The following is a 25,187-nucleotide window of genomic DNA, read 5'->3' on the forward strand; positions in this document are numbered from 1 at the left end:
GCCTTGGAACCTCCAGATGGAGATTTCGTCGCAGATCTGGCTCAAAGTATCGGAAGAAAAAGCTCTGCATGCACTGATTTTTCTTCTGTCCAAAAGCCGGGCACCTGAGCGGAAACCGAGCGGACCCCATTATAGTCAGTGGGGTCTGTTTGGTGCTGTTCGGTTCCATCCTGAGTTGGAGCCGTTCAGCCATGGGGATTCCCCTTTACTGTTCTGCAAACAGAGTAGCAAAGTGGAACCCCCGGTGCAGATGTGAAATCACCCTTAGCTTGCTGCACTATTTCATCCAGAAAAAATGTTATTCCCTAGATTTATCACTCGAGTGGAAACCGAAAGAGCCCTCGCCTAGTGATTGGGGGCCTATGGCTCAAATTTGACGTGTGTCCTGAGAACTTTCCTGGTGCATGCAGCAAGTGGATCACAAAAACGCTGTGTGAAAGTAGCCTTGGTGCACACATTCAGGTTTGGTGTTCCATTAACTGGCAACCCGAAAGGTGAGCTCCCTCCACTGAAAAACATGTAGGGAACTTGCCTTTAGGGTCACCGAGGGTCGTGAACGACGGCTAACAACAACACTGCGGGTACTGGCTATGGTTCTCCATATTTATTGGAGCTTGAAAGACCACAATCCGATGACGGTTCTGCCACGCGTGCTTTTATAATCCACTTTTAGTAATTTACTGGAGCACTAAAGTAAATGGCACCAGCTGCTTCTACACTACATGTAGACGTGGAGCCAATGTTTCCTGCACTTCTCACCCGTTGTTTACTCTCCTCATCATTGTGTTTACTGCCCATCGGGCATCACAGCTCGTTCCGCTCTCTTTTCCAGTACATACTTTCCACTCTCATATTGTGGGTTTCTCAGTTTATTTTTCTTTGTGATCTTCAAGAAAATTATGCATTAAACTGAAAAATCTTTTTGTATTGAGAGGTTGCATGAAGAGCTAATTCCCAATTATATCATGGCTGCTGTCAGATTTCATTCTTTTACCAGAATGCATAATCTGATGATAACCAAGATTCAGGTTATTTCAGAAGAATGTCCTGTAGTCTGTGAATGCAACATTGACGTGAGTTACTGTGATCTCCATCACTGCAAACTGCTGTTAAAGGTCCCTTTATTCTTCTAACATTATAAGAAAGTCAACAGTGAGGTATTTTGAAAGGTGGTGATTCCAGAAATAGTCGCACATTAGGAAATTGTTAGGTAGTTTCCTGGTCTTTCAGATACATATAGTGCAGTTGAGATCACGGTAGTGTTCAAAAACCATATCTTCATTTGCAGTGGGAGTGACGCAGTAGCCCATATAAGACGTAGCCATTGGAAATTTGCCCGTATCTTCCCACTAAATATCCTGTTTGTCACCCCCGTCATTAGTGATCGTACTGCCTATATAGACAAACTGGTTGACCTCCTGCAACCACTGTCGTTGGTTTACCGTGATTAAGGCATTTGTGGGTATGGTGTGTCTAAGGCTGTCTACGGGCTGATCGGATTCTGCATGCAGGAGCCCACAGCGGAATTCAACCCTGCCCGTGGCAGAGGAAGCTGCGGGGCTACTACTTACCTGTCCAAGTCTTCAGCGGGTCTTCTTTCTTTTTATGGCAGATGTGTGTGGAAGACAAAAATCCGCAAATCAAATTTGCGTGCTTTATTTAACTTGCGGGCGCCCATGTTTTCCTATGGCCAGCTTGATTTGCATACCTTCCATGCGGGTGACCTATGCGGATTCCGCAAATCAGATCTGCCCTGGGACATTGGGCCTAAGGCATTATTCACACGGGCTACAAAATTGTGCAATTTTATAGCACTACAAAAACGCATCTATGTGTAGCCTATGGTTTCCAATGAATTCTTTCAGGCTACAAAACATCTCTCATGTGAAGGAACCCATTGGAAACCATGGTCTTAACATATATGCATTTTTGTAGCGCTACAAAATTGTTTATCTGTAAACCATCTGAAACCTAGAAAGCGAGCTCACATATGAATCGGCGACTTGCTGTTTTCCAGCAATGTCTTTGTCACTATTTAAGGTCACTTACCATGATTGGGTTACGAGTGAGAATATTTACCACCACTCTGGTACGCGGCGACTTAACTCCCATGTCATTGAACGCTGCCTCCACTTGCTGGACGCATCCTACGCCTCCCTGAGATAAGACAAGATAAGACTGGCAAAAATTGGCATGTCATGGAATCAAAAAAATGGGAAGTTGCCGGTGGGAAAGGCTGAAGATAACTTGTCCATATGCTGAAAAGTGTAGGGAGACCTAAGTCTAAGTAAGTTTCCTGGTAGCTAGTAAAATCTTATTGTAGAGATTGACTCTAAATGTAGATCAACTTTTAAAGAAGTGTTGAAGTGGTAGCAAGTAACAGCTGCTATTGGAGATGGTCCAGCGTCCCACTACCATCACAAGACCGAAAGGGTTGCTCCCACCCATTGCTCCTCAGCCTCATTAAAGTAACTTCTGTGCTTCATTTGCGCATCCTCTTCCTTTCCATGTGCCAAAAAAATCCAACTAACTCTTAAATTCTTCAAGTCCTAATATCCTCTATGATTTGGTGCATTGTGAACATAGAGAGGGAAGAGGTCAATTGGCAATCACTCTCCTGCTCCTTGTTGCTAAGGGTAATTCTTATCTCTCTCTGGTCTCTATGCTATAGCATTTGTTCACTGAATCCAGTTGGATACTGTTTGTTAGATCTACATCTGCTTCTCCATACATAGCTTCCTGACCGGTTTACAAAAGTCAGAGTCCTTAATAGTCAGCAATGGCACCCTTATTACTTCTAATTATAATGTAGAGCACTCTGCAAGTTTATTATCTAATCACTAATGCCTGTAAAGTTTCTAAATCACTTGAATCTTCTATGCGAAAAGCAATGAGTCTACATGTCTCCTCAGCGAGCAGCTGAAGTTTGTAAATCACATGCAGCTCATATGTGAAAGCAATGAGCCAACATGTCTCCTCACTGAGCTGCTGAAGTTCATAAATCATGGGCAGCTCATATTCGAAAGCAGCAAGCGAACAAGTCTCCTCAGCGAGCTGCTAAAGTTCGTAAATCACATGCAGCTCATATACGAAATATCGGAAGCTCCACAGGTTTAAATATTGCAGTATCGGTATTGCTGTTTTGTACATTTACTGACGTTTTCTTATTCATAGGTGTTTGCACTGTTCAGCAAAATTGCAAATAATGCCAATAGCTTACTATTTGCCTAGAAATATTTTGACCAACCCCAATCCCTTCCACTATATTATATTAGTAAGTGGCACATTGTGCCACCAGAAACACTGGTACTAGTATCTACAAGAACATCTGTAAGGTGCATTAAAAACTTGAAGAGTTCTTCTATCTTTTCATGTCATTCTGGCTATTGTATATCAATGCATGTATGAATATATCAGCTTTATTTAGAATCAACCTGTATGGGGAGATTGCTATTCATGCAGTTCCCTAATATATGTTTACCAAAGGTGAACCTACACATTGAGCTCCATTGTTAGCACATACCTATTCTTCCTAAAGCCTTTGTTAATTTCTTCCTATAGCTTCTGATTACAAGACATCCAGCAAATCCTTGTTTGTTTCTCCGATTAGATGTTGAGTAACAGTAGGGAGGAGACTGAGAGTCCTCACACATTCCTGATCACATTCTTGGCTTTTGGTTGATATCAGGGGAGGATTGTAATCCTATCCCCGGAGATGACATTTAATCAAACCGTCCTCTAAAATGTCATTATGTTTTTTTTCCAAGCAGTTTAACAAAACTGCATTGACAAGAATGGTTGACAGCAACAGGATGTGAAATTAATCTGCAGTTCCTGTTTCATCTGGCGATGAAAAAGGAAAAAAGGAATTTATGTCCTAAACTCCACAGGTGCCTCCACTCATCTGTGGAACAGATCAGAACGTTCTCTTTGCACTCTCCATCCAATGTAATTTCTCCGGTATAAGACCGTCCATTCCTGGCCTCTGTGGAGAACGTATTTAAGATCTTACTCTTATGGTAGAGAGGATAACTCATGTCAGTTGTGGTCACCACTAGACCTCCGGATTGGAGAACATTCCAAAGGCTTTCCTCCAATGTTGATGACCTTGATTTAGTTCTTGGCCGAGCTCCAGGTTCTAAAGTTAGTTTATGGAGACAAACTGACCACATCAGCCCCAGCTGTGTTAATAAGAGACTACAAGGAGCTACAATGAGATCATAAAATATGGACCCAAGAGGCAAAATGTGTAAAGCTGAATGAAAATGTAACATGACAAGCTACTAAGAGGAACTGGAAAATTCACATTCTGGTGCATAGTTATTTCCTAAACCAGGGCATTTATTGTACTGTACAGGTACTGAGTGCATGTAGTCATGATGAAAGGAGTCACCACCTCCTATTCTACCTATACTCCAATATTAGAAGGTCATGTTGTAAAATACAGAAATAAATATGACCAATATTCTTGTATACACTTCATCAAAATCAACAGAGTTCTTGGGCGTTTTTAGGTTTCCCAGATCATATCTGTTGTGCCATAATAAATATTCATATCCTTATCTGCCGTGTTTTCTTTCCACGATCTAATATATTTGGATTGTTTAGCGTCCTAATAAATTAACCCGAGTCTGTGTTCATGCCTGAGAGTGGGGAGCCCAGTGTTGGTGTATATATTTTGGGGCACATGGGTCACTTTATCCTAATACATAACTTTTTGTAATTATGCCAGAAAATTTCTTAAGAAGTGAGAAATTGGTGATCATGTGGACAAATGGTTTTCTTGCCTCTAAATCAGCCTAACCCGTCCACCATCTAATGTATGAGGGGGCCTCCCAACTCTCTCTCAATAGCAAATGTTGGGGGAGATGAGGATCAAGCTGCCCTATACTTTTGTATTCGAGTAGATAAGCTGCCACCAGAGGAGTCTGGAGGCAACTTTCTCTCAACTGAGCGTGCATGTGTATTGGGGGGGGGGGGGGGGGGGTTATGGCGAGATAGTTGTCACGCTTTAGTCATCTACTCTGTATGGCCAGCCTTAAGGTGCCTTTACAAGGGTCCATGATTGCAAATGAAGTTTTGTAAGAACGTTCATGCACCCGATCATTGCCCTGGTATAAACAGGGCAACTATTAGCCAATGGACAAGCACTCTTTTGTCAGATGATTAGGTCTATTATGCCAGCAAAAAAGTCATCGTTCTTGGCAGCATATCTCCCTATGTGAATAGGGGATTTGTGGCTGAGTACGATTAAAGAAGTATGGAGGGCGGGCTAGTTTATATGTCAGTTCAGATCCTCACCAGCTGTAGGTCCATCATGTCACTGCTACACTGAATTCCAGTGCTGTGCTCCCTGGCAGTAATAGTAACTTCCAGGCAGCACAGCATTGGAGTTCAGTGTATCGGGGATAGTATTTCTTCTTCTGTAAAGTTTTGAGTAAGCTCCTTATACTACTCATTATCACAATCGGGCCAACCCCTTCCAGAAAAATCCAGTTCATCTCCCATATTGGTCTGCGTAAAAGGTCAGTTAAGGCTCATTTGATGGTGATATTGGCCAATGACTACAATCGCTGATATCCAGGGACAATGTAGATGAGATAATATAAGGCTAACATGGTGTCCATTTAAATTGATCCCTGGCTGCAGTTGCTGTGTGTAGGGCAACAGTTGTAGTTTAAAGATAGGCTACTAAATAAGTGTAGTCTCTCATTCCTTCATATAATAAGACACACAAGTATTCGAACGCCTCTGCAGTATGTTTATAGTGCCAGTACCCCTTGCGTCTTGGCCACATAAGCAGTGTAGAAAAAGGAAGGACAGAATTAGGATCTAAGTGTTTCTATGTGTGGAGATGCTGAATACTATTTTTATGAGCAGGATTACGTTTTTTCCCATAGAGACATTTACTCGACCGAGAAACTGTGGCTTCCTTGAAAATGTGTTGAAAATATTAGAAAATGCTGATGGCTGAGTGAATTCCTAAAGTACTTTATTAAAAATATATGACGGTATGTTTTGGGGTCTGGGCAATCCCAAGACATGTTGTATACATATGTCTAGTAAAGTGTTTGGGACATTGACTTATTCTACACTTACCGTATTTTTCGCACTATAAGACGCATCCATGTTTAGACAACAGAAAGCAGGAAAATATATTTCATACAATTTTAAATCTCCCTGGGGGCGTCTAACAAAGTGGAGGGGCGACCGTCATTAAGTCTGGTGTTCTAGTATAGAAAAGGGGGTTAACCGTTAACAGTCAGCTCCTATTAAACCTAGTGTGTCCATTCAAACAATGTCGCTAGCATGTCAGTTTACACACACACTGTATATGCGCACAACACGCATAGCTCTACTACATACAAAACTCTGCTACATATACACAGCTCTGCAGCATTCACATACCCACAAACAGCTCTGCTACATATATGCACACACTCATACAGCTCTGTTACATGCACACGCACCTGCAGCTTGCATGTTCAGCACTGATTTTATTAACACTAAAAGGTGTAGTGATATATGACCCCTCTAGATGCTTCCTGGTCACATGGTTAATACATTGTGTATGCTACTACTGTACTGCAGGACCTTTGACCTTTGCTATTGTCTGTCCCTGTGTATACAGAGCAGGACCTATGCCCTGGGTAGATATGTGAGTGATCTCCATTGCTACCTGCTGGAAGGGACTGATCGGGCAGAGAGAGGGAGAACCACGCACCAGTACACTGCCGACTCATTAAGGCAGCAGTCAGGGGGCTCTGTATCTGTCAGACCCCGCTGCCTCTGGACGATAAGGCGCAAATGCTTTTCAGCAATATTTTATCTTGCTGAAAGCTGCATCTTATAGTCAGAAAAATACTGTATTTTCCGCCAGCACTCAGGCAAAATTCACCAGTAACTGATGGCAAGCACACATCTTCTACTATTAAGTGGTTAAACATTCTTTTCAAACACTACTTTGTGTTTTTCAGAAAGCTGCTTATCACCCAGATTTCAGAGAGGAGTTGGGCAGGAGATATATCACTGCATTACTGGACAGGAGTTTGGGAGAACTAGATCCAGAATTTGTTGGAAATATAATGACAACCATGTTGGTTGTCATCAAGGGTTTGCAGAAATGGCTATTGCAAACTAAAGAACTAATTTTTACAGGAATTTATTTTTAAGTACAAATGTTGCCTATACCCTCATTATTTGTAGGACAGTTAATGTGTGGGGTTATGTCCATTTTGCATTCAAGTGAGGAGCTAACCAGATGTCCCACAATGGATTCAAGTGTTGGCTAGTAGATTGTATGGCCAAATATAAGCAATAGTGTTAACCACTCAAACAACTGTAATATCCTCAGAAATAATGGGTAAAGAGGCACCGGAATGGTAATTTCCACAGAAGGAGATGGGATAATGTCACAACTTGCCTGATGCAGATCAGCTTACCCTTCTGTGCTATCAGTGCACCCATAATTCTGGTGGAGACATAATGCACCAGAACCCTATAGAGGTTGTACCACAATTACAATTTATCCCATGTTCCCCATCCTCCTCACTGCAGGTTTACTGCACCCCTCTCCCCCTAGCAGTGAGGAAAACACTAAAAAGAGCGGCGATTGCACAAGCACACTAGTGCTCTATTTGCTTTCAATGGGACTGCAGAGATAGCCGAGTAGCACATGCTTAGGTATTTCCGCCATTCCCATTTAAATGAATGGATGAAATGTGACGTCACTTTAAATGGAGTGCATGCTCGGCCTGGGCTCCATCCGGAGTGACATTACTGCTGGGGAAGAAGAAACCACCACAATGATAGGAGAACAAGACACAGGAGTTCCACTCTTGAGATTTGTAAGGGTCTCAGCAGTGAGACCCCCACCAATCAGCAATTTATCCCCTATCCAGTGGATAGGAAATAACTTTTTATTCTGGTAAAAAAAACAAAACCTTAAAGCGGGCCAGCAAACGCTCTGTAGTAGTGCAGTACACAGAAGGGCCTGTAGAGGGCCAGAGACAGGACTTCTATTGCGAGGGTTAACCAAGGGGTAGAGCAGGAACGAGATAAAAAGCCAGTTCCTGCCAAGGAGAGACAGAGTGAGAACCAGCGCAGCAGAGTGAGGTGGTGCAGGCTGGTGGCCTGAAAAGGCAAGAGGTTGACAGGGTGACGCCCCTAACCTCAAGCACCCAGGTGGGGTGCTTATATGGACTTTTATTTATGAAGATGGCTTCTGGACCCTGGCAGCCTGTGTGACCGGCTGCAAGAGAGAAACCCTGCTGTGCGCTGCACCTGCTAAGTGCGACTGGATCAGGCCGGGACGGCCTGATAGCGGGATTTTGGGACTATTATTGTGTACCTGAAGCTAAGGTTGGACGTTTATGTTGCTGTTTTGCCTGAAGCGAAGGTTGGACTTTATGTTGCGGTTATAAAATAAACGCAGGTCACACCTGTTTTGGACTACATTCGCTGATTCCGTCTCTGAATGTCGCGACACCCCCACACTACCGAGCTATCTACCCCACAGCCCAAAAACAAGAAAGAGGAAGAAAGCTCAATTATAGAATAAACTTTCCCTTATCTCTTCCATATTCATCCCATTACTGATACAATGTAGGTGGATCATATTATTGGTATTTTTATGCGTTGTGCACACAACACTATAAGACCCTCAAGATAAATCCCCCCTCCCCCTCCATCTAAGACTACAAGGTCCTTTGTATACAGTCTCCTCGGTCGCAGGCATATGGAAGTGTTACATGGTGCACCTGAAGCACATGACATCTCACACGCTCCATTTCCAGTTTATGGAGAAGTAACTGTTTGCAATAGACGTAGTCTGGAACTCATAAAGGAGACACATGTTCTGCTCTCATTCAGGCTCTTCGGATAGAGCCAGGCTTTGTATAGCCACTTTTCCAGACAATTTGACACAGTTTAAAAGCTTTCCTTGGCAAAGCGATTGAAAAAAGGAAACTGAGGAAGGCTTACTTTCAAAAGCTATTGATGTTCACAGACCTGTCTCCATTACTACCCCGAAGCTCCAGCAGATTTGCCATTGTGTATGCTTTCGGGAATAAATGGTTCCAGGATGTGGAATTAAAGACGAAGTGATATCTGAAGGTTCATATACTTATAGTCAAATCAAACCTAATGCTGTATATAGTGCAGGGGAACAGCAGGAAATGGGCAACGCTTCAGCCATGAACTACTGCCCTTTCCAAGGATGTCTGATCACTTGGACTGAAGAAGGCATTAAGTTTGAAAGGTCCAAACTCTAGTGACTTGTGATTTGGATTACCATATCGTAAAGGACTTGTTAAATTTAGAGACTATACTTTTATATTCCTTGTTAGGGAATAGTGAGATAATAGTGGATGGTGGGTCTGCTGTTCACCATCCTCATGTCTTGTCCAGAATGGAGAGCATCTACAAAGAGTTTCTCGCTCTGGAGCACTTGGCCTGTCCTTTATTACACAGACAACACAATAACTTTAATGGGCAGTGTGCATGGTGAATCTCTCCTATGGTGGCCCCACAGGGAAATTGAACACTTATTTCCAGGTTTCACCACAGATTATAGATGATTAGTAGAGATGAGTGTGTATACTCGCTAAGGCACTACTCGCTCGAGTAATGTGCCTTAGCCGAGTATCTCCCTGCTTGTCCCTAAAGATTCGGGGGGCGGGGGAGAGCAGGGAGGAACGGAGGGGAGATCTCTCTCCCCCTCTCTCCCCCTCTCTCCCCCCGTTCCCTGCCGCAACTCACTTGTCAGCCGCGGCGGCCCCTGAATCTTTAGGGACGAGTGGGGAGATACTTGGCTAAGGCACATGACTCGAGCGAGTTGTGCCTTAGCAAGTATACTCGCTCATTTCTAATGATTAGGCTTTATGGTAAGTGTGGACACCAATTCAACTTATTGTCAGGAGATCCTTCTGAGAAGCAGGGATGGTTAATAGTCGACTTCCCCTTTAAAATTGATTGGACGATCAAAATATTGCATATAATCGACCTGGTTCCAGTTCGGTTCCATAAGTTCTCCCCTGGGATATCGCATCTTTGCTTTAGAGGTTGTCAGCAGAATAGGACCACACTTCATGTTTGGTAGACATGTCCAGAATCAGATCATTCTGGAGGGCAGTTTGCTAACCTTGTCTCAAGGGTGTTGTATAAGACTTTCCAGCTTACCCCCTCAATTGCTTAATTGATGGATAGACCACCTAGATTTAAAAGCCAAGAGCATAAATTAGGGCAAATTTTATGCATGGTAGCCAAAATGCATGTAGCTTCCCAATGGCTCTCTCCCAACTGTCTCCATTCAAGTGGTTTCTGTTTGGCCCCCAGTCCACGGGCGATGCGGGAGCAGGAGCCGCAGACGAATCTCCACCGGTCAGCCTAATCTAATAGATAGGCTGACCGTGGAGAATCAGGGCAATTCACATCATGCTGCGAATTGCCCGCCGCGAGCGGAGAATCGCAATAAACAGGGGACCGGCGCTTTCCATAGCAATGCTATGGAAGGCTTCAGACGGCGTGATTCGCCGGCGGTTTACGCCAGCAAAATCATGCCCGTGGACAGGAACCCTAAGGGTCTCCAAAATGATGGTCTTTGAAAAATTATCTGCTATGAGGCGGGATAAGATGGAGTTGTTTAATAAAACCTGGACTCCGTGGTCCACACATCTTGATATTTCAGGGCTGCCCTATCTGCTCCACATGTAATATTTATCTATGGTTGTCACGACCCTGCCGAAGAATTTTCCTCCGTTACCCTTTATTTCTTCTTCATCTGACTAATTTGACACAATGTTTGTTTCCGATGCAGATGTGCCTGTTTGTGGTCACCCCTGTTCTTCCTATTTATTATGTTCATATCACTCCTCGTTGCACTGTATGTGAATTTTGGTATCCCCTGTGTGGGGATTCATTTGGCTCTATAGTCTTTCTGTATTTTTTGATAATTCCATAAAAGTTCTTCAGTCTAAACTTGATTGGAGTCACCATTTCCCTACTTTGGTTGAATTTAATATTGGGATCGTACGGGTAGTTTGGTTTATTCTTTAGCAATGGATTCAATACACACTAACCTTGCACATTAGATAATTGTTGATGGGGCTCCAAACAAATTCATTGGGTTCTGACTGCAAACTAATTTGTAAGGCGACAGCTCGGTTGCCTCCCAATGTCTTCCATCAAGGTGGAATCGAACAGGTTGGATTTCCTTCCTCCTACGAGCATAGCCAAATGTGTTTGGACAGCAGTTTCTCTCTACCCTATGCTGGTTGGTCCACTTTCAGCTTTATTGAATGAGTGCATGAAAATGTCTAACCATGGATATTTTATGGCGGTCACCCACTGATTTGTTAACCCATTTTCTTTATGCTATTGTCGTGTACTTCGTTGCCATAATTTCTGTTTTGCTTTTTATTTTAGTTGGTCAAAAAAAAAACCAGAATGGAAGTTTCAAAAGACAAGGCAAACCTGGCTCCTTTCTAACATGTTTGACCAGGAGAAGGTATGTCATGGTTTCATCGTGTTTTTATCATGCATTTAAGATCTTACGTGATGGTGTTTTATAACTGTAATAACTCTTTGTCACTCAGCCATAGTTATCGGTTCTTTACCAGAGTCGATTTTTAGAAAAATCTGATAATTAATGCAGATTCGCATTGTAAATGGCATGTCTTAACACTTCCCAAGCTGCTTTTCCCCTTCTTTGCTGGTACTACAGTGCCAATTCTTCTTTCAGATGAAATGTAATGTCAAGTCTGACAGACTGGTTGTTAGGGATACTCTGCCTAGATACTAATCTTTTATATGAGGTTGTCAGGCAAAATGTCCTTGGCAACCAGTTTTGTCTCACTTCATTCAGGTTAGAGAGATTTCCTGGGACCCTAAATTAACGACCCATCTTAGGGTGGGTATTTTGTCTCTGGGCACCAATTTCCCACAGCGTAAATACTGTAGGGACTGTATCAGGTACTGCGACTCATTCTATTTCAGTGAATGGGGCTGAGCTTCAATATCAGGCCCATCCACACCTGTATGTACAGTGCTGCGTCTGGAGCAAGGAAGCAATGCTGTGATGTTCCAGTGAGCACCATGTCCTCTTCATTTTGCTAGTGGATGGGGTTTAGCAGCCCACTGATGGTCTAGCCTAAAAAGAATGTATCACGTAAAAGCTCTTAAGAGGTATGTTCACATGTTGCGGAAACGCTGCAGATTTGTTGCAAAATTTCCACAGCGGATACGCAGCAAATCCGCAGGTTAGAGTTACAGTATAGTTATAGTAGCAAATCTGCATTTTTTCCCCTACATGTGAACAGGGTTTACTTTGCTCCCATTCACTTTGATAGCAAACTTTTCCACTGCGGGTTTCTGCAATGTGTAAACATACTCTAATGTTCAATTAGCTAAGAGCAAGAAAGGGCAATAATCCTGGACTGTTTTCTTTTTTCTCTCTGCCAAATTTAAAGGGTTTTCCAATAACTTAAAATTGCTTCACAACTACTCTGTTCTTCATGGGTGCTGCTGACCAGGACATGTGACTACTGCAGCCAATCACTGATCACAACAGTAACTTCTATAGTCTTTGATTTCTGCAGCAGTCACATGTCCTGGTCAGCAGCAATCAGGAAGGACATAGTGATTTGAAGCAACATGGGATTAAACACGTCACATATTGCACAGTGAATCAAACCCATTGTGTATTTTTCACGTGGTTTTCAGTGGCCTGGAAAAATCTGCAGTATGTCCTAATATGGTGCGTATTATGCACTGAAATAGATCATTGAAGTGAATGGGACTGCGCGAATATGCAGTGAATACTCATCAGACATGCATATTCACTGTGTATTTGCTTAGACACGCAAAGACATCACAAGAACCACCGAAATGTACAAGGAATAGGCAATTTGTGATCCGTGAATGTGCTGCTTATTTATGGACCGAAACTCGCTTACATCCGCGTGAATGAGGCCAGGTGGAAAACCTCTTTAGGTCCAGAGACCGCTCAAGTCAGTGCTACCGGGCAGCCTCTACATACAGACCTCAGTGAGTCCTACGAAGACACGTCCGGCAGGACACATGGGGGTTTTCATTGAACATAGTATCCCAGTTACCTTCCATCCAAGACCCTCACATCACTCACTGGGACCCTATTTGCTCAGCTGCTTTGCCAGCCCCTGGCTAGAGTTTACACAGGAGATACAGCCGGCACATGGCCATCTCTGTCCTATAGGTACAAGTTCTAGCGTATTACCTGTCCACAGTGATGTGTGGGAGGTATATGTAATTGCATACTTGGCCATGTTTCTGAAAAAACAGTGTAGACCACACACCTCTGCATAAAAAGAAACCTCTAATAACATTTTTACCTAATTAGCTGTGCGCTGGTCCTTTGGCAGGGCGTTCAGTAGCTGGGGTCGGAGGTTTTCTCAATCAATCTTAGTCACCTTTCTGCTGGCGAACATGTTTGCATAACTGATGTGCCTATGCTATATATTTTACAACTTTCCTAAAATGTCCCAGAGACTCTCCCCGAAAAAGGAGAGATCTCTGTAGGGAACAATGAAGATCTAGGAAGCTGTATGCAGCTGGTAATAGGCTTCGCATATGAAGCTTCCTGCCGGCATAGGGAGCATGACCCGGGTATAACGGAGTCGTATCTACTGTAGCCTAACAAAGTAATATCCCCACCAACTCCCTTCCAATACCCAAATTAATGACAAGCACTGCCTATTTTGGATAAATTGGCCACAGCAGCCATTTTATTACTACATAACTTTACATCACATAAACATTTTGTCACCCCCCAAAAAAGGGGGAGGTCCTTGAAGCCCCAACAGTTCTGTCGCCTCCTTAATTAAGTAAATATCCGTAATGCCTCTCACCGCACACCAACTGATTTGGGAGACCTTATTTCCCAAAAAATGTCTCCTGCAGCAAGTCAACTGTCTCGGGAGACCCAATATCACCAATTGCCTCCAGCCGCCTACCCCCAGACTCAGAGACCCGCTAGCCATTTCAAGGCTGGACACTCCGCCCTGTCAGAACCAAGAGACAACAGACCCATCACAATCCTTAATCAATAAAGGGGGAGGGGTAAAGAAGCTATCCAGCCCCTGCTCCCCACCCCACTTTTATGCCGACTCCAAGTAACCCCCCCTAACCGCTGCCATGACAACAGACACATTCACCCCTTCGAATAACATTAAAACCCCCACCCCCCTAGCAATCCCCAATTATCTTCCAGTCAGGCGGACGGGCGGGACTTCCAGCTGTTCCAGCGCCGGCAAGCTCTGATTGGCTGAGACAGTTAATGAAGGGCTGTGATTGGGCATCGAGCCAGCGCCGACAACCAATCACAGCACTCTATTGCTGGAGGCGAGGTTCTCAAACCTGGCCTACGGCAATAGACTTGTGAGTGCAGGGGAAGCCCGGATCAGCAGCAGAGACCAGCGGCCACGACCCGGACCGCAGCGGCTAGGTGAGTATTACTTTATTTTTTTCCTCTAGCCTAGCTGGGACAGATTTTCGGGGTAGGGCTTCAATTGCAAGCCCCCCCTCCCCCCCGAAAATCAGTGAGCGGTTAACGCTACCAAAAACGCGGCACCAAGTGTTGCCGCGTTTTCAGCAGTGCTGAAACCGCTGCCCATTCATTTTAATGGGCGACGCAGGGCTGAAAACGCCCCAAAATAGAACTTGCATCGCTGTCACAGCGCAGCATTGCAAGGAGCTGCATTTTCAGCCCTGTGTGAGCAGCCCCATTGAAATGAATGGGAGCCTTGTACAGCGTTTAGCGCTGGGCTGAAAAGGCAGCGTTAAACGCTGTACAAAACGCCCTGTGTGAGGGAGGCCTTAGAGTTGTCCAGTTACGTAAATGGTATTTAGTGAACCTAGCACTAAAACTTCTGAAGCTTTGTAACTTACTGTTATTCCTAGTTTGAGATCTTGAGGACCCCACAGCTTTGTAAAATGCCACACTGACTAAGGGTACTTTCACAGAGGATGACACATACCACGGCCCCATCAACCTGCTGTATAGGCATAGAATTTACCCCAAATTCTATTTCTAGTTCTGGAGTCATGATAGGCTTGTGGGATGAGGTTGGTTTACACTTGATGTGCTTTAGCGGAGGCATTCTTTAGAAGTCACAGTGACTAATAGTATGAATCATGAGAGGGACGTTACTGCTGGATGTGGAGGACATGGGAGGTGGAATGTGTTTTGGAAAACTACTCCAGTGAAAGTTTTTAATAACAAGATGATCGGAATCCACGTGAGAGAAGTAAAATATATGTAATGTGCGCTGCTGGAAATGTAGGAGCTCGGTGCTGCCTCCTCCTGGTCAGCTCTGCAACTTCAGTATTTTATGTTAAGGTTCCAAGGAAATAAGACCAGATCAAAAGATATCTTTCTATATAAAATATTTTTTTTGTAATTTTAGTGATTCAGGGTTGAGAAATGACAGCATTTGGTTGTGTATGGCCAAATATGATAGCGGTCATTGCTATATTGATATATTATTGGTGTGAGAGCAGTGAGACTATGGAACTTTCTACCGGATGATGTGGTGATGTGGAACTCGATAAAAGAGTACAAGAGGAGACCTTTCTTGAGTGATACAATATATTATACAATAATATGTTATGGTCACTAAATACTTCAGAAGGGTCGGTGATTCAGGGATTATTCCGGTTGCCAGATTGGAGTCAGAAATTAATTTTTTCCCCCTACATGGGAAACATTGACTTCTACCTCATTGTTTTTTATTTCCTTTTTTCCTGGATCAACAACCTCTGGGGGTGGTAGGATGCACATTTGTCTTTTTTGACTTACCATACTATGTTACTTTGGCCGCATGCTATTTGTTCTCCTCTTGCTTCCTTACCATCTTGTTTTGCCTTTAGTATCACCTGTGATAACCTAAAATTTTAAAAGCTGGTCATATCAAAATTTTCCTATAGAATACTCTTATTTTGCTGTGAATACGTTTGGAACGATAAAGCCTGCTTTAATTAGAGGAACATTTGTGGCTGATCCACTGTGTTCTGTCTATTGCAACCTATTGAGGGGATGTTGCTTGGGCTAGGGACTCAAGAAGACTAATCTTGTACCGCTCCACAGCCTGTAGACTAAACAAATCGAAGCGGATGAGCTCTGCCCGTATGTGTTCCTTTAATAAGTCATTTTACCTTTGGTGAAACGATAAGACGATGACAGCTAGTTCCTTGAAGGAGTCGTGCAGTTTAGATTACCAATCTTTATAGACTCTATTAGGGAATTCTGAGTTAAAGGGAACTAGTCACATCCCACAGCACCATAAACTAAGTTATGGCACTGGTAGGGGACGTGACAAAGCGCTGAGAAAGGTATATTTTATACTCGCCTGCTCCCTTGTTCCAGCAGTATCCCCCCTCTGAATTCGGCACACAAATGTGACTCTGTTCCCGAGTCCTGTATGTGCGCTCTCCCATAGACTTGTATATCAGAGCGTGCGCACGGGACTCTGAATACAGTCAGATTTCAGAGGGGGACAGCGATGGATCGCGGGAGCAGGTGGGTATAAAAGATACATCACGCGGCTCCCTGTCACATCCCCTAACAGTGGGGACATGACGGGTTCCCTCTAATAGAGGGGGGTCCTCTATTCAGGATCTGCATCTCTTGGCTACATTTGAGGGCAGTTACAAAGAGTGCTTCATGTTCCTAAGGTCATGTCCTGCATTTACGCAGACAACCCATTAAAAGGGTTGTCCCAGAACTACAAGTTATCTTCTATCCATGGATGGTGGTTTCACCACTGAGAACCCCACTGATCCTGAGAATGGAAGTCCATAGTTGCCCTTCGTCCTTACTACGGGCTTACTGCACCTCGCATAGTGAGGAGGAGATTGAATGAAGTAACAGTTAGGCAAGGCCACCAGCACGCCATTCACTTACAAACGGACTGCGAAGATAGCCAAGCGGAAAGCACTTGGGTATTTCCATCAGCATCATTGAAATGAATGGAGCACCGACCACGGATGTTTGGCCTGCTCTCCATTTAATGTGATGTCACTGCGGGTGGGAGAAGCATCCACACAATGACAAGAAGAGGGGGACATGGGACCCCCGTTCTCAGGATCAATAGAATCTCCATGGTGCGACCCCCACCGATCAGCAGCCTACACTAATGGTTTTGATGACCGGGCACTTCCTCCCCAGTTCCCCCGTAGCGCTCGCTCTTGTACACCACTGTGCAAATATGTACGCGGCTGATCTCATCATACATTTGATGCTGACTCCAGAATATACAAGTAAATGTCTTGGGACGGCTTTCCAACTGTTTTGCTTTTCATTAGCACAAGCTACCGTAACATCCCACACAATGGAACAGATGTTCTCTGCAGCTGAAGAGGAATTAGGTCAGAAAAACAGTGCTTATTCACTACACCTGGCTCATATCACGGGCGCTTGTGGGCGTCCCTATCACGGTCCATCATGCGGGGTACCCTATGTCAACAGAGAAGAAGGGTTTCATCTGGGTAGGAAATGCCACCTATGGAAAAGAGATGATTGCAGAAAGTTCAGGACTCAAAGTAGGGAAATCCAAAAGCTCTAGAAGATGAGGAACAGTAAGGCAGCTTCACATGTAGCGGATTTTGGTGCGGATCTGGGTCACAATTTGCACCCAAACCCACATGACACATCACCCCCTCATGTGAAGGCGTGAAAACCACCGCAAACTTCAGGGTATAAATTGAGGTCCTGCAGATTTAAACTGTGCACCACAAATTAGTATAGGCTTTACTGACACGGGCGCTGCTCACGCACGAGCTCTGTGCAATTGCGAGATGCACAGAAATCGCACGTGAATAGAGCCCATTATTTTCAATGGGTTCATTTACATTAGCGCCATTAGTGTGAGAGCGAAAAATAACAGTGTATATAACCTATTTTTGGGCGATTCTGCTGTGAGCATCGCCTATTATTTCCTATGGGAGTGTGACAAAAAAAAATCGCATGCGAGTGGGATGCGTTTTTTTTCTTCTTCATTTCAACTATTGTAACAACATGCAGTTTTCATGTGCATGAAAAAACTGCATGTACAGCAATGCGAATGGCGTGTTTTTTAAATTCTGAAACGCAGCGCAGAAGCCTGAAAAAAGCGGGTTAAATGAGTGCAATCTAGGTGAAATTTCTCTCGCCCTCACAGTGTGAATACAGCCTTATGCAGGAGATTTTTTTTCTGCAGTGTGTGAATGAGATTTCTTGAACTCTCATTCACTTTGCAGCTACAGTAGTGCGCCATGTAACTGTTTTTTTTGGGGGGGGGGGGGATTGTTAGTTTTGATTCTGTAGTTACCAAACAAACAAAAAAAACAGCTACAGTTTAAAGTATGGGGAAGGGATTTAGTAACAGCCGGGGATGGAACCGGAGCGAAATTGCATAAGACTCCCATTAGACACAGTGGATATGAAGAAGTCTGCACTCCCCTGTTATAATGCCAGGTTTTTGTCATGTTGAAAAACCTGATAAAGATGAATCATTTCAGATGTATTTTCCACCTCCGTGTGACCCGTTATCTGTGCAATTCCACTGAAAAACAAACTGAAATCTTTTAGGCCTCATGTCCTTAGGCAGGTCTGATTATTCCTGCAGGAGCTTGCAGCGGGATCCGACCCTGCCCGCGGCCATGGACATTTTAACGGGTCTTCTCAGTCCCAGACGGATCTTTTTTCTTCTGCACGGATGCGTGCGCATGTGCAATGCATCTTTTTCTTGTTAAATCTCCTGCATCCGCTGCGGGCGTGCCGCGGATTGTTTTCTGGACCAAAAGGTCCGCAAATCAAATCTGCGTGCTTTAACTCCTTAGTGACAAAGCCAAATTTTGGAAACCTGACGTGTGACACTTTAATATAGAATAACTCCTTAAAGGTTTTGCATATCCAAGTGATACTGACATTGTTTTTCAACACGGCGCCCACCAAAGACCCCATACTCACCTCCTGGATCCGCTGTGTGAGTCCCGTATGTGCAGTACAAACCATGATGCGCCAGCAGTGTCATTTGACGCAGCCGGCGGTGGGCGGGAAAGTGTATTTACTTTATACTTCTGCTGTGCTACAGCAAAAGTATAGCGTGATGCCTGGCTTCCATTGACTACAATGGAAGCCATCCGCGCGTATTCCAGCAGCATTTAGAACATGTCGCGGTTTATTTTTACGCTGCGGAATTCCGCAGCATGAACATTATACATAGTATATATAGTAATATACATAGTATGTAAGGCCGAATGAAGACAATGTCCATCTAGTCCAGCCTGTTTATCCTCCTGTGTTGTTGATCCAGAGGAAGGCAAAAAAAAAAACAAGAGCAAAAGCCAATTAGCCCTTTTGGGGAAAAAATTCCTTCCCAACTTTCTAATGTCAATCAGACTGTTCTGTGGATCAACCCCTAATATTTCCTACCTGCTGTGTACCCAGATTAACAATTGACCTAAGATTTATATCCTGTAATATCCTTCCGCTCCAGAAAGACATCAAGTCCTCTTTTAAACTCCTCTATGGATTTTGCCATCACCACTTCCTCCAGCAGAGAATTCCACAGTCTAACTGCTCTTACAGTAAAGAACCCCCTTCTGTGTTGGTAATGTAACCTTCTTTCCTCTAGACGTAGAGGATGCCCTCTTGTTACCGTCGTAGTCCTGGGTATAAACAGATCCTGGGAGAGATCCTTGTATTGTCCCCTCATGTACTTATACATAGTTATTTGGTTGCCCCTTAACCTTCTTTTTTCTAGAGTAAATAATCCCAATTTTGATAGCCTCTCTGGGTATTCCAGTCCCGTCATTCCATGTATTAGTTTAGTTGCCCTTCTTTGAACCACCTCCAGTACTGTAACATCTTTCCTGAGCACCGGTGACCAGAACTGTGCGCAGTATTCCATGTGAGGCCTGACAAGTGCCTTATATAATGGAAGGATAATGTTCTCGTCCTTCGCCCCTATACCTCTTTTAATGCACCCAAAGACTTTATTAGCTTTTGCAGCAGCTGACTGGCATTGGTTACTCCAGTTTAGTCTACAATCCACTAGTACCCCCAGGTCTTTTTCCACATCACTTTTCCCTAGCAGTACCCCATTTAGTGTATATTGGTGACATCTGTTTCTCCTGCCCATGTGCATAACCTTACATTTTTCAACATTGAACTTTATTTGCCATTTTTCTGCCCAAGCCCCCAGCTTATCTAGGTCTGTTTGCATTGATTATGTCGTATAATTTTGTGTCATCTGCAAATATTGATATTTTACTGTGCAGCCCCTCTATCAGGTCGTTAATAAATATATTAAACAGAATGGGGCCTAATACTAAGCCCTGTGTCACCCCTCTAGCGACGGTGGCCCAATCAGAGTACGAACCATTTATTACCACCCTCTGCTTTCTTTCATAGAGCCAGTTCTTTACCCATATACACACGTTTTCACCCAGTCCGAGCTGTCTCATTTTGTATATAAGCCTATTATGCGGCACGGTGTCAAATGCTTTAGAGAAGTCCAGATATACGAGATCAACAGACTCTCCCAGGTCCAGCCTAGAGCTTACTTCATCGTAGAAGCTGATCTGATTTGTCTGACATGATCGACCCTTCATGAACCCATGCTGGTGAGGAGTTATACCGTTGTTGTTCTTGAGGTATTCTTCGATGGCGTCTCTCAGAAACCCCTCGAATATTTTTCCCATTACTGAAGTGAGACTTACCGGCCTGTAGTTTCCAGGCTCACTTTTGGTCTCCTTTTTGTAAATTGGAACCACGTTGGCAATGCGCCAATCCAATGGTACTACACCGGTCTTGATATTATCCAGAAATATTAGATATAGCGGCCTAGCTATTTCATCACTTAGTTCCCTTAGTACCCTTGGGTGTATTCCATCTGGGCCGGGCGATTTATTGATTTTAATCTTCTTTAACCTGTTCCGCACTTCCTCCTGCGTTAGGTATGACATATTTTGTGAGGGGTTTATTTTATTCCCCTGTATCTCGTGTGGCATTTCCTTTTCGTTTGTGAATACGCTTGAAAAGAAACTATTCAATACATTTGCCTTCCCTCCATCATCTTCAATGATTTCTCCTGCATTATTTGTTAAAGGGCCAGTGCTCTCAGTGCAAATCCTTTTGCTGTTAATATAGTTGAAAAATAATTTCGGGTTGTTTTTGCTCTCTTTGGCGATCCGTCTTTCTGCCTCCTCCTTAGCAATTTTGATCTTATCTTTGCATATTTAGTTTTTTTCCCTGTACGATTTTAGCGCTTCTTCGCTGCCTTCTGGCTTTAGTAGTTTGAACGCTTTCTTTTTTTCGTTTATTGCCCCCCTTACAGTCTTGTCGAGCCACATTAGTTTCCTTTAGTTGAGATTCTCTTATTTTTAAAGGGAATGAACTGCTCACATGAGGTAATTAGGATCCTTTTAAACTTTTCCCATTTGTCCTCTGTACTGATATTTTTGAGGCTGTTGTCCCAATTAATGTTACCGATAGTAGTTCTAAGCTGATCAAATTTTGCTTTACTAAAGTTTAGTTTCTTTCTCGCTCCCTGATAAGGCTTCCTATTGAATGACAGCTGGAAGTTGATTATATTGTGGTCACTGTTCCCCAAGTGCCCCTCAACCCGTACCCCCTTTATTCGGTCCGGTTTGTTAGTTAGTACTAAGTCCAGAGTGTCCCTCCCTCTCGTTGGTTCCCGCACAAGTTGGATAAGGTAATTATCTTTAATTGATCTCAAGAACTTATCACCCCTATGAGATTTGCAGGTTTCGTTTTCCCATATTATATCTGGATAATTAAAGTCCCCCATGATAATTACTTCGTTGTCCCTGAAATCATTTTTGAGGGCTCTCCATTGACCTCTAATTTGTTCATTGGTGCCAACGTGCACCATGACCGCTGGATCCTCACCGGCCCCTCACAGTAATCTGTCAATCCGATCCGCAATGTGTCGAACTCGAGCGCCAGGAAGACAACACACCGTTCGACGATCCCAGTCTTTATGGCAGATTGCCCTATCTGTCCCCCTTATAATTATGTCCCCCACCACTAGGACCCGTCTAGCCTGCCCTGCGCTGCCCGTCCCCGTCTCACTGGAGCAGTCATCTCCCTGGCGTTCAGAGGGCTTGTCGTGCTGCAGCGGTGCTGGCTATGTAATGGCATCGCCCTCATCTGCCAACGTTGCAGACTTGTTGGGTTGTGCCAGTTCAGGACCAGCTTCCCTGGTTCTCTTCCCTTTACGCCTCCTTCTATCTGTCACCCAGCTTAGTGCCTGCTCCCCCTGCACGTCCGTACTACCATCCGCCCCAACCTCTACCCCAGCGAGTGTCTGCTCAGTGAGCTCTCAGTGTTGCCAGTTGCTCATTTAGATCCAGGATTTGGGCTTCTAAATGTTGGAAGTGCACGCATCTTGCGCAACAGTATGCACCCTCGATCGGCTGATAAAGGAATGTATACATTGCACAAGTAGCACACTGGATGACATTGCCAGGCATGGAGCTCATCCTAATGGGGATCTACAGTTTACTTGTGGAAGTAGTGAAGATAGATTTGTTCACACGCTGCCGCCTATGCGCAACCTCTCACTCGCTGCCGCCTATGCGCAACCTCTCACTCGCTGCCGCCTATGCGCAACCTCTCACTCGCTGCCGCCTATGCGCAACCTCTCACTCGCTGCCGCCTATGCGCAACCGCTCACTCGCTGCCGCCTATGCGCAACCGCTCACTCGCTGCCGCCTATGCGCAACCGCTCACTCGCTGGCGCCTATGCGCAACCGCTCACTCGCTGCCGCATATGCGCAACCGCTCACTCGCTGCCGCCTATGCGCAACCGCTCACTCGCTGCCGCCTATGCGCAACCGCTCACTCGCCGCCTATGCGCAACCGCTCACTCTCTGCCGCCTATGCGCAACCGCTCACTCGCTGCCGCCTATGCGCAACTGCACACTCCCTCCACCTCCCCACACACACACACTCAATCACCCAATCCTGCTTACACACTCACACTCCAGTACAGTCTAGTACACACTTAGACCCACAGGCACACACACTTAAGATTCATACATACATACACACACACACACTAGGTACGCAGAAGACATACACTAAGACACACTAGATGTACTTATCAGCTCCTCCGCAGCTCTGGTGACGTCACCTGTTCTCCAGGCGGCCGCACTCTCTGCCCTTCTGCCGCTCCAGGACCTCTGGGACCTACTGCTCCACTTCTGCCCGCTGGACCTGCAGCGGGCAATCCTCCAGCCGCGCTCCTTCGGACTCCTGGTGGCCTCCGGGCCTACCGACTCCTGCGTCGCTCCAATGTCTCCTGCCCCCCGCTTCTGGTTCTGCTCTGCCTCGGCGCCTGCTTCTAGTCAGTAGAACCTAATAGCTGCGGTGTAACACCGCGGATTTCCGCTGCGTTTCATGCAGCGGTAATCCCATCCTGGGCATTAGCCCTAAGATGGTAAAAATAGACCAATAGAATTTGTGTATATTTATTAAAAGTGCCAAAATTGGGAAAAGTTTAGAAAAAATCATATTTTTTTCACATTTTCAACTGTAATATCTCAAATATGTACAAACATACTGTACAAATTTTTGATAAGATATATATTTCCATCTGTTTACTTTATTCCAGGCTCAGATTTTTTTTTTTTTTAGCCATTTAGGAGACGTACAAATTTAACATTAATTATATCAACACTTTGTTTTCCTACACCAAGCCAAGATTGCAAAAGCTCATAGGTGTCAGAATGATAGATACCCTCACAAATGACCTTATTTTACAAACTACACCCCTTAATGTATTCACTGAGGGGGGTCAGGAGTATTTTGACCCCACAGTTTTTTTTCAAGAGTTAAAGGGGTTGTCCCGCGCCGAAACGGGTTTTTTTTTTTTTTCAACCCCCCCTCCGTTCGGCGCGAGACAACCCCGATGCAGGGGTTAAAAAAAGAACACCGCACAGCGCTTACCTGAATCCCCGCGCTCTGGTGACTTCTTACTTACCGGTTGAAGATGGCCGCCGGTATCTTCTCCCTTGGTGGACCGCAGGGCTTCTGTGCGGTCCATTGCCGATTCCAGCCTCCTGATTGGCTGGAATCGGCACGTGACGGGGCGGAGCTACACGGAGACGGCATCCTGCACGAGCGGCCCCATTGAGAAAAGAAGAAGACCCGGACTGCGCAAGCGCGTCTAATTTGGCCATTAGACGCCGAAAATTAGTCGGCTCCATGGAAACGAGGACGCCAGCAACGGAGCAGGTAAGTGAAAAACTTCTTATAACTTCTGTATGGCTCATAATTAATGCACAATGTACATTACAAAGTGCATTAATATGGCCATACAGAAGTGTATAGACCCACTTGCTGCCGCGGGACAACCCCTTTAATGCAATTTAGAGGAGAAAAATAAAACTTCTTATTTTTGCCAATATGTCATTTTAAAGACATATTTTTTTCTGTAGTGCAAATGAAAATGAGGATTTACACCCCAAAATGGATCCCCCTGTTTGTCCAGTGTTCAGAAACATACCCATAGTGGCCCTAATCTTGTATTCGTATGCACAACGGAACCCAAACTGGAAGGAACAGCCGGTGGCTTTCAGAACAGACATTTTGCTTGATGGTGTTTTAGGCCACATTGCACACTTGTAGAGGTCTTGAGTGTCCAAAACGATAGAGAACCCCCACAAATGACCGCATTTTGAAAACTGGACCCCTTAACGAATTCATATAAGGGTCTACTGCATATTTTGACCCCACAGTTTTTGAATGAATCTAAGCAAAGCAGAAGAAACAAAATTACGATTTTCATTTTTTTGGCAATTGTGTCATTTTAAAAGCAGGGTTTTTTGTACAGCACATATATGAATGAAGACTTGCACCCCAAAATGGATACCCCCATTTATCCTGTGTTCCGAGACATAACCATTGTGGCCCTAATATTCTGTCTATATGCACAACGGGGCCCAAACCAAAAGAAGCATTGAAGTTCAACTGTTTTTAACTTTCACATGATCGCCATTAACCGTTGGATAACGGCAATCACGTGACCGGGCACCGTTCACCGCACCCCTCGGTCACTGTTCCAGGCTCTCAGGTACCTTTAGTAGCCAGGAGCAAGGAGATTGTATATTTCCCGGGCCCTCCCCAGCTTCTGGTCGTTGCATCT

The 25,187-nt window shown here is 44.5% G+C and overlaps 1 protein-coding gene across 3 annotated transcripts in view; it reads left to right on the forward strand.

The window, feature by feature from the left end:
* The window catches only part of C8H7orf50 (chromosome 8 C7orf50 homolog), a 255,846-nt gene that overhangs the window by 226,772 nt on the left and 3,887 nt on the right, over positions 1–25,187 (forward strand). For all 3 annotated transcript variants that reach the window (XM_066576343.1, XM_066576345.1, XM_066576344.1), the window contains exon 5: positions 11,425–11,506. In XM_066576343.1, the coding sequence (XP_066432440.1) occupies positions 11,425–11,506 (82 nt within the window). The remainder of the gene's footprint in view (positions 1–11,424; positions 11,507–25,187) is intronic.

Source organism: Eleutherodactylus coqui, chromosome 8, assembly GCF_035609145.1.
Source record: "Eleutherodactylus coqui strain aEleCoq1 chromosome 8, aEleCoq1.hap1, whole genome shotgun sequence".
Taxonomy (NCBI): Eukaryota; Metazoa; Chordata; class Amphibia; order Anura; family Eleutherodactylidae; genus Eleutherodactylus; species Eleutherodactylus coqui.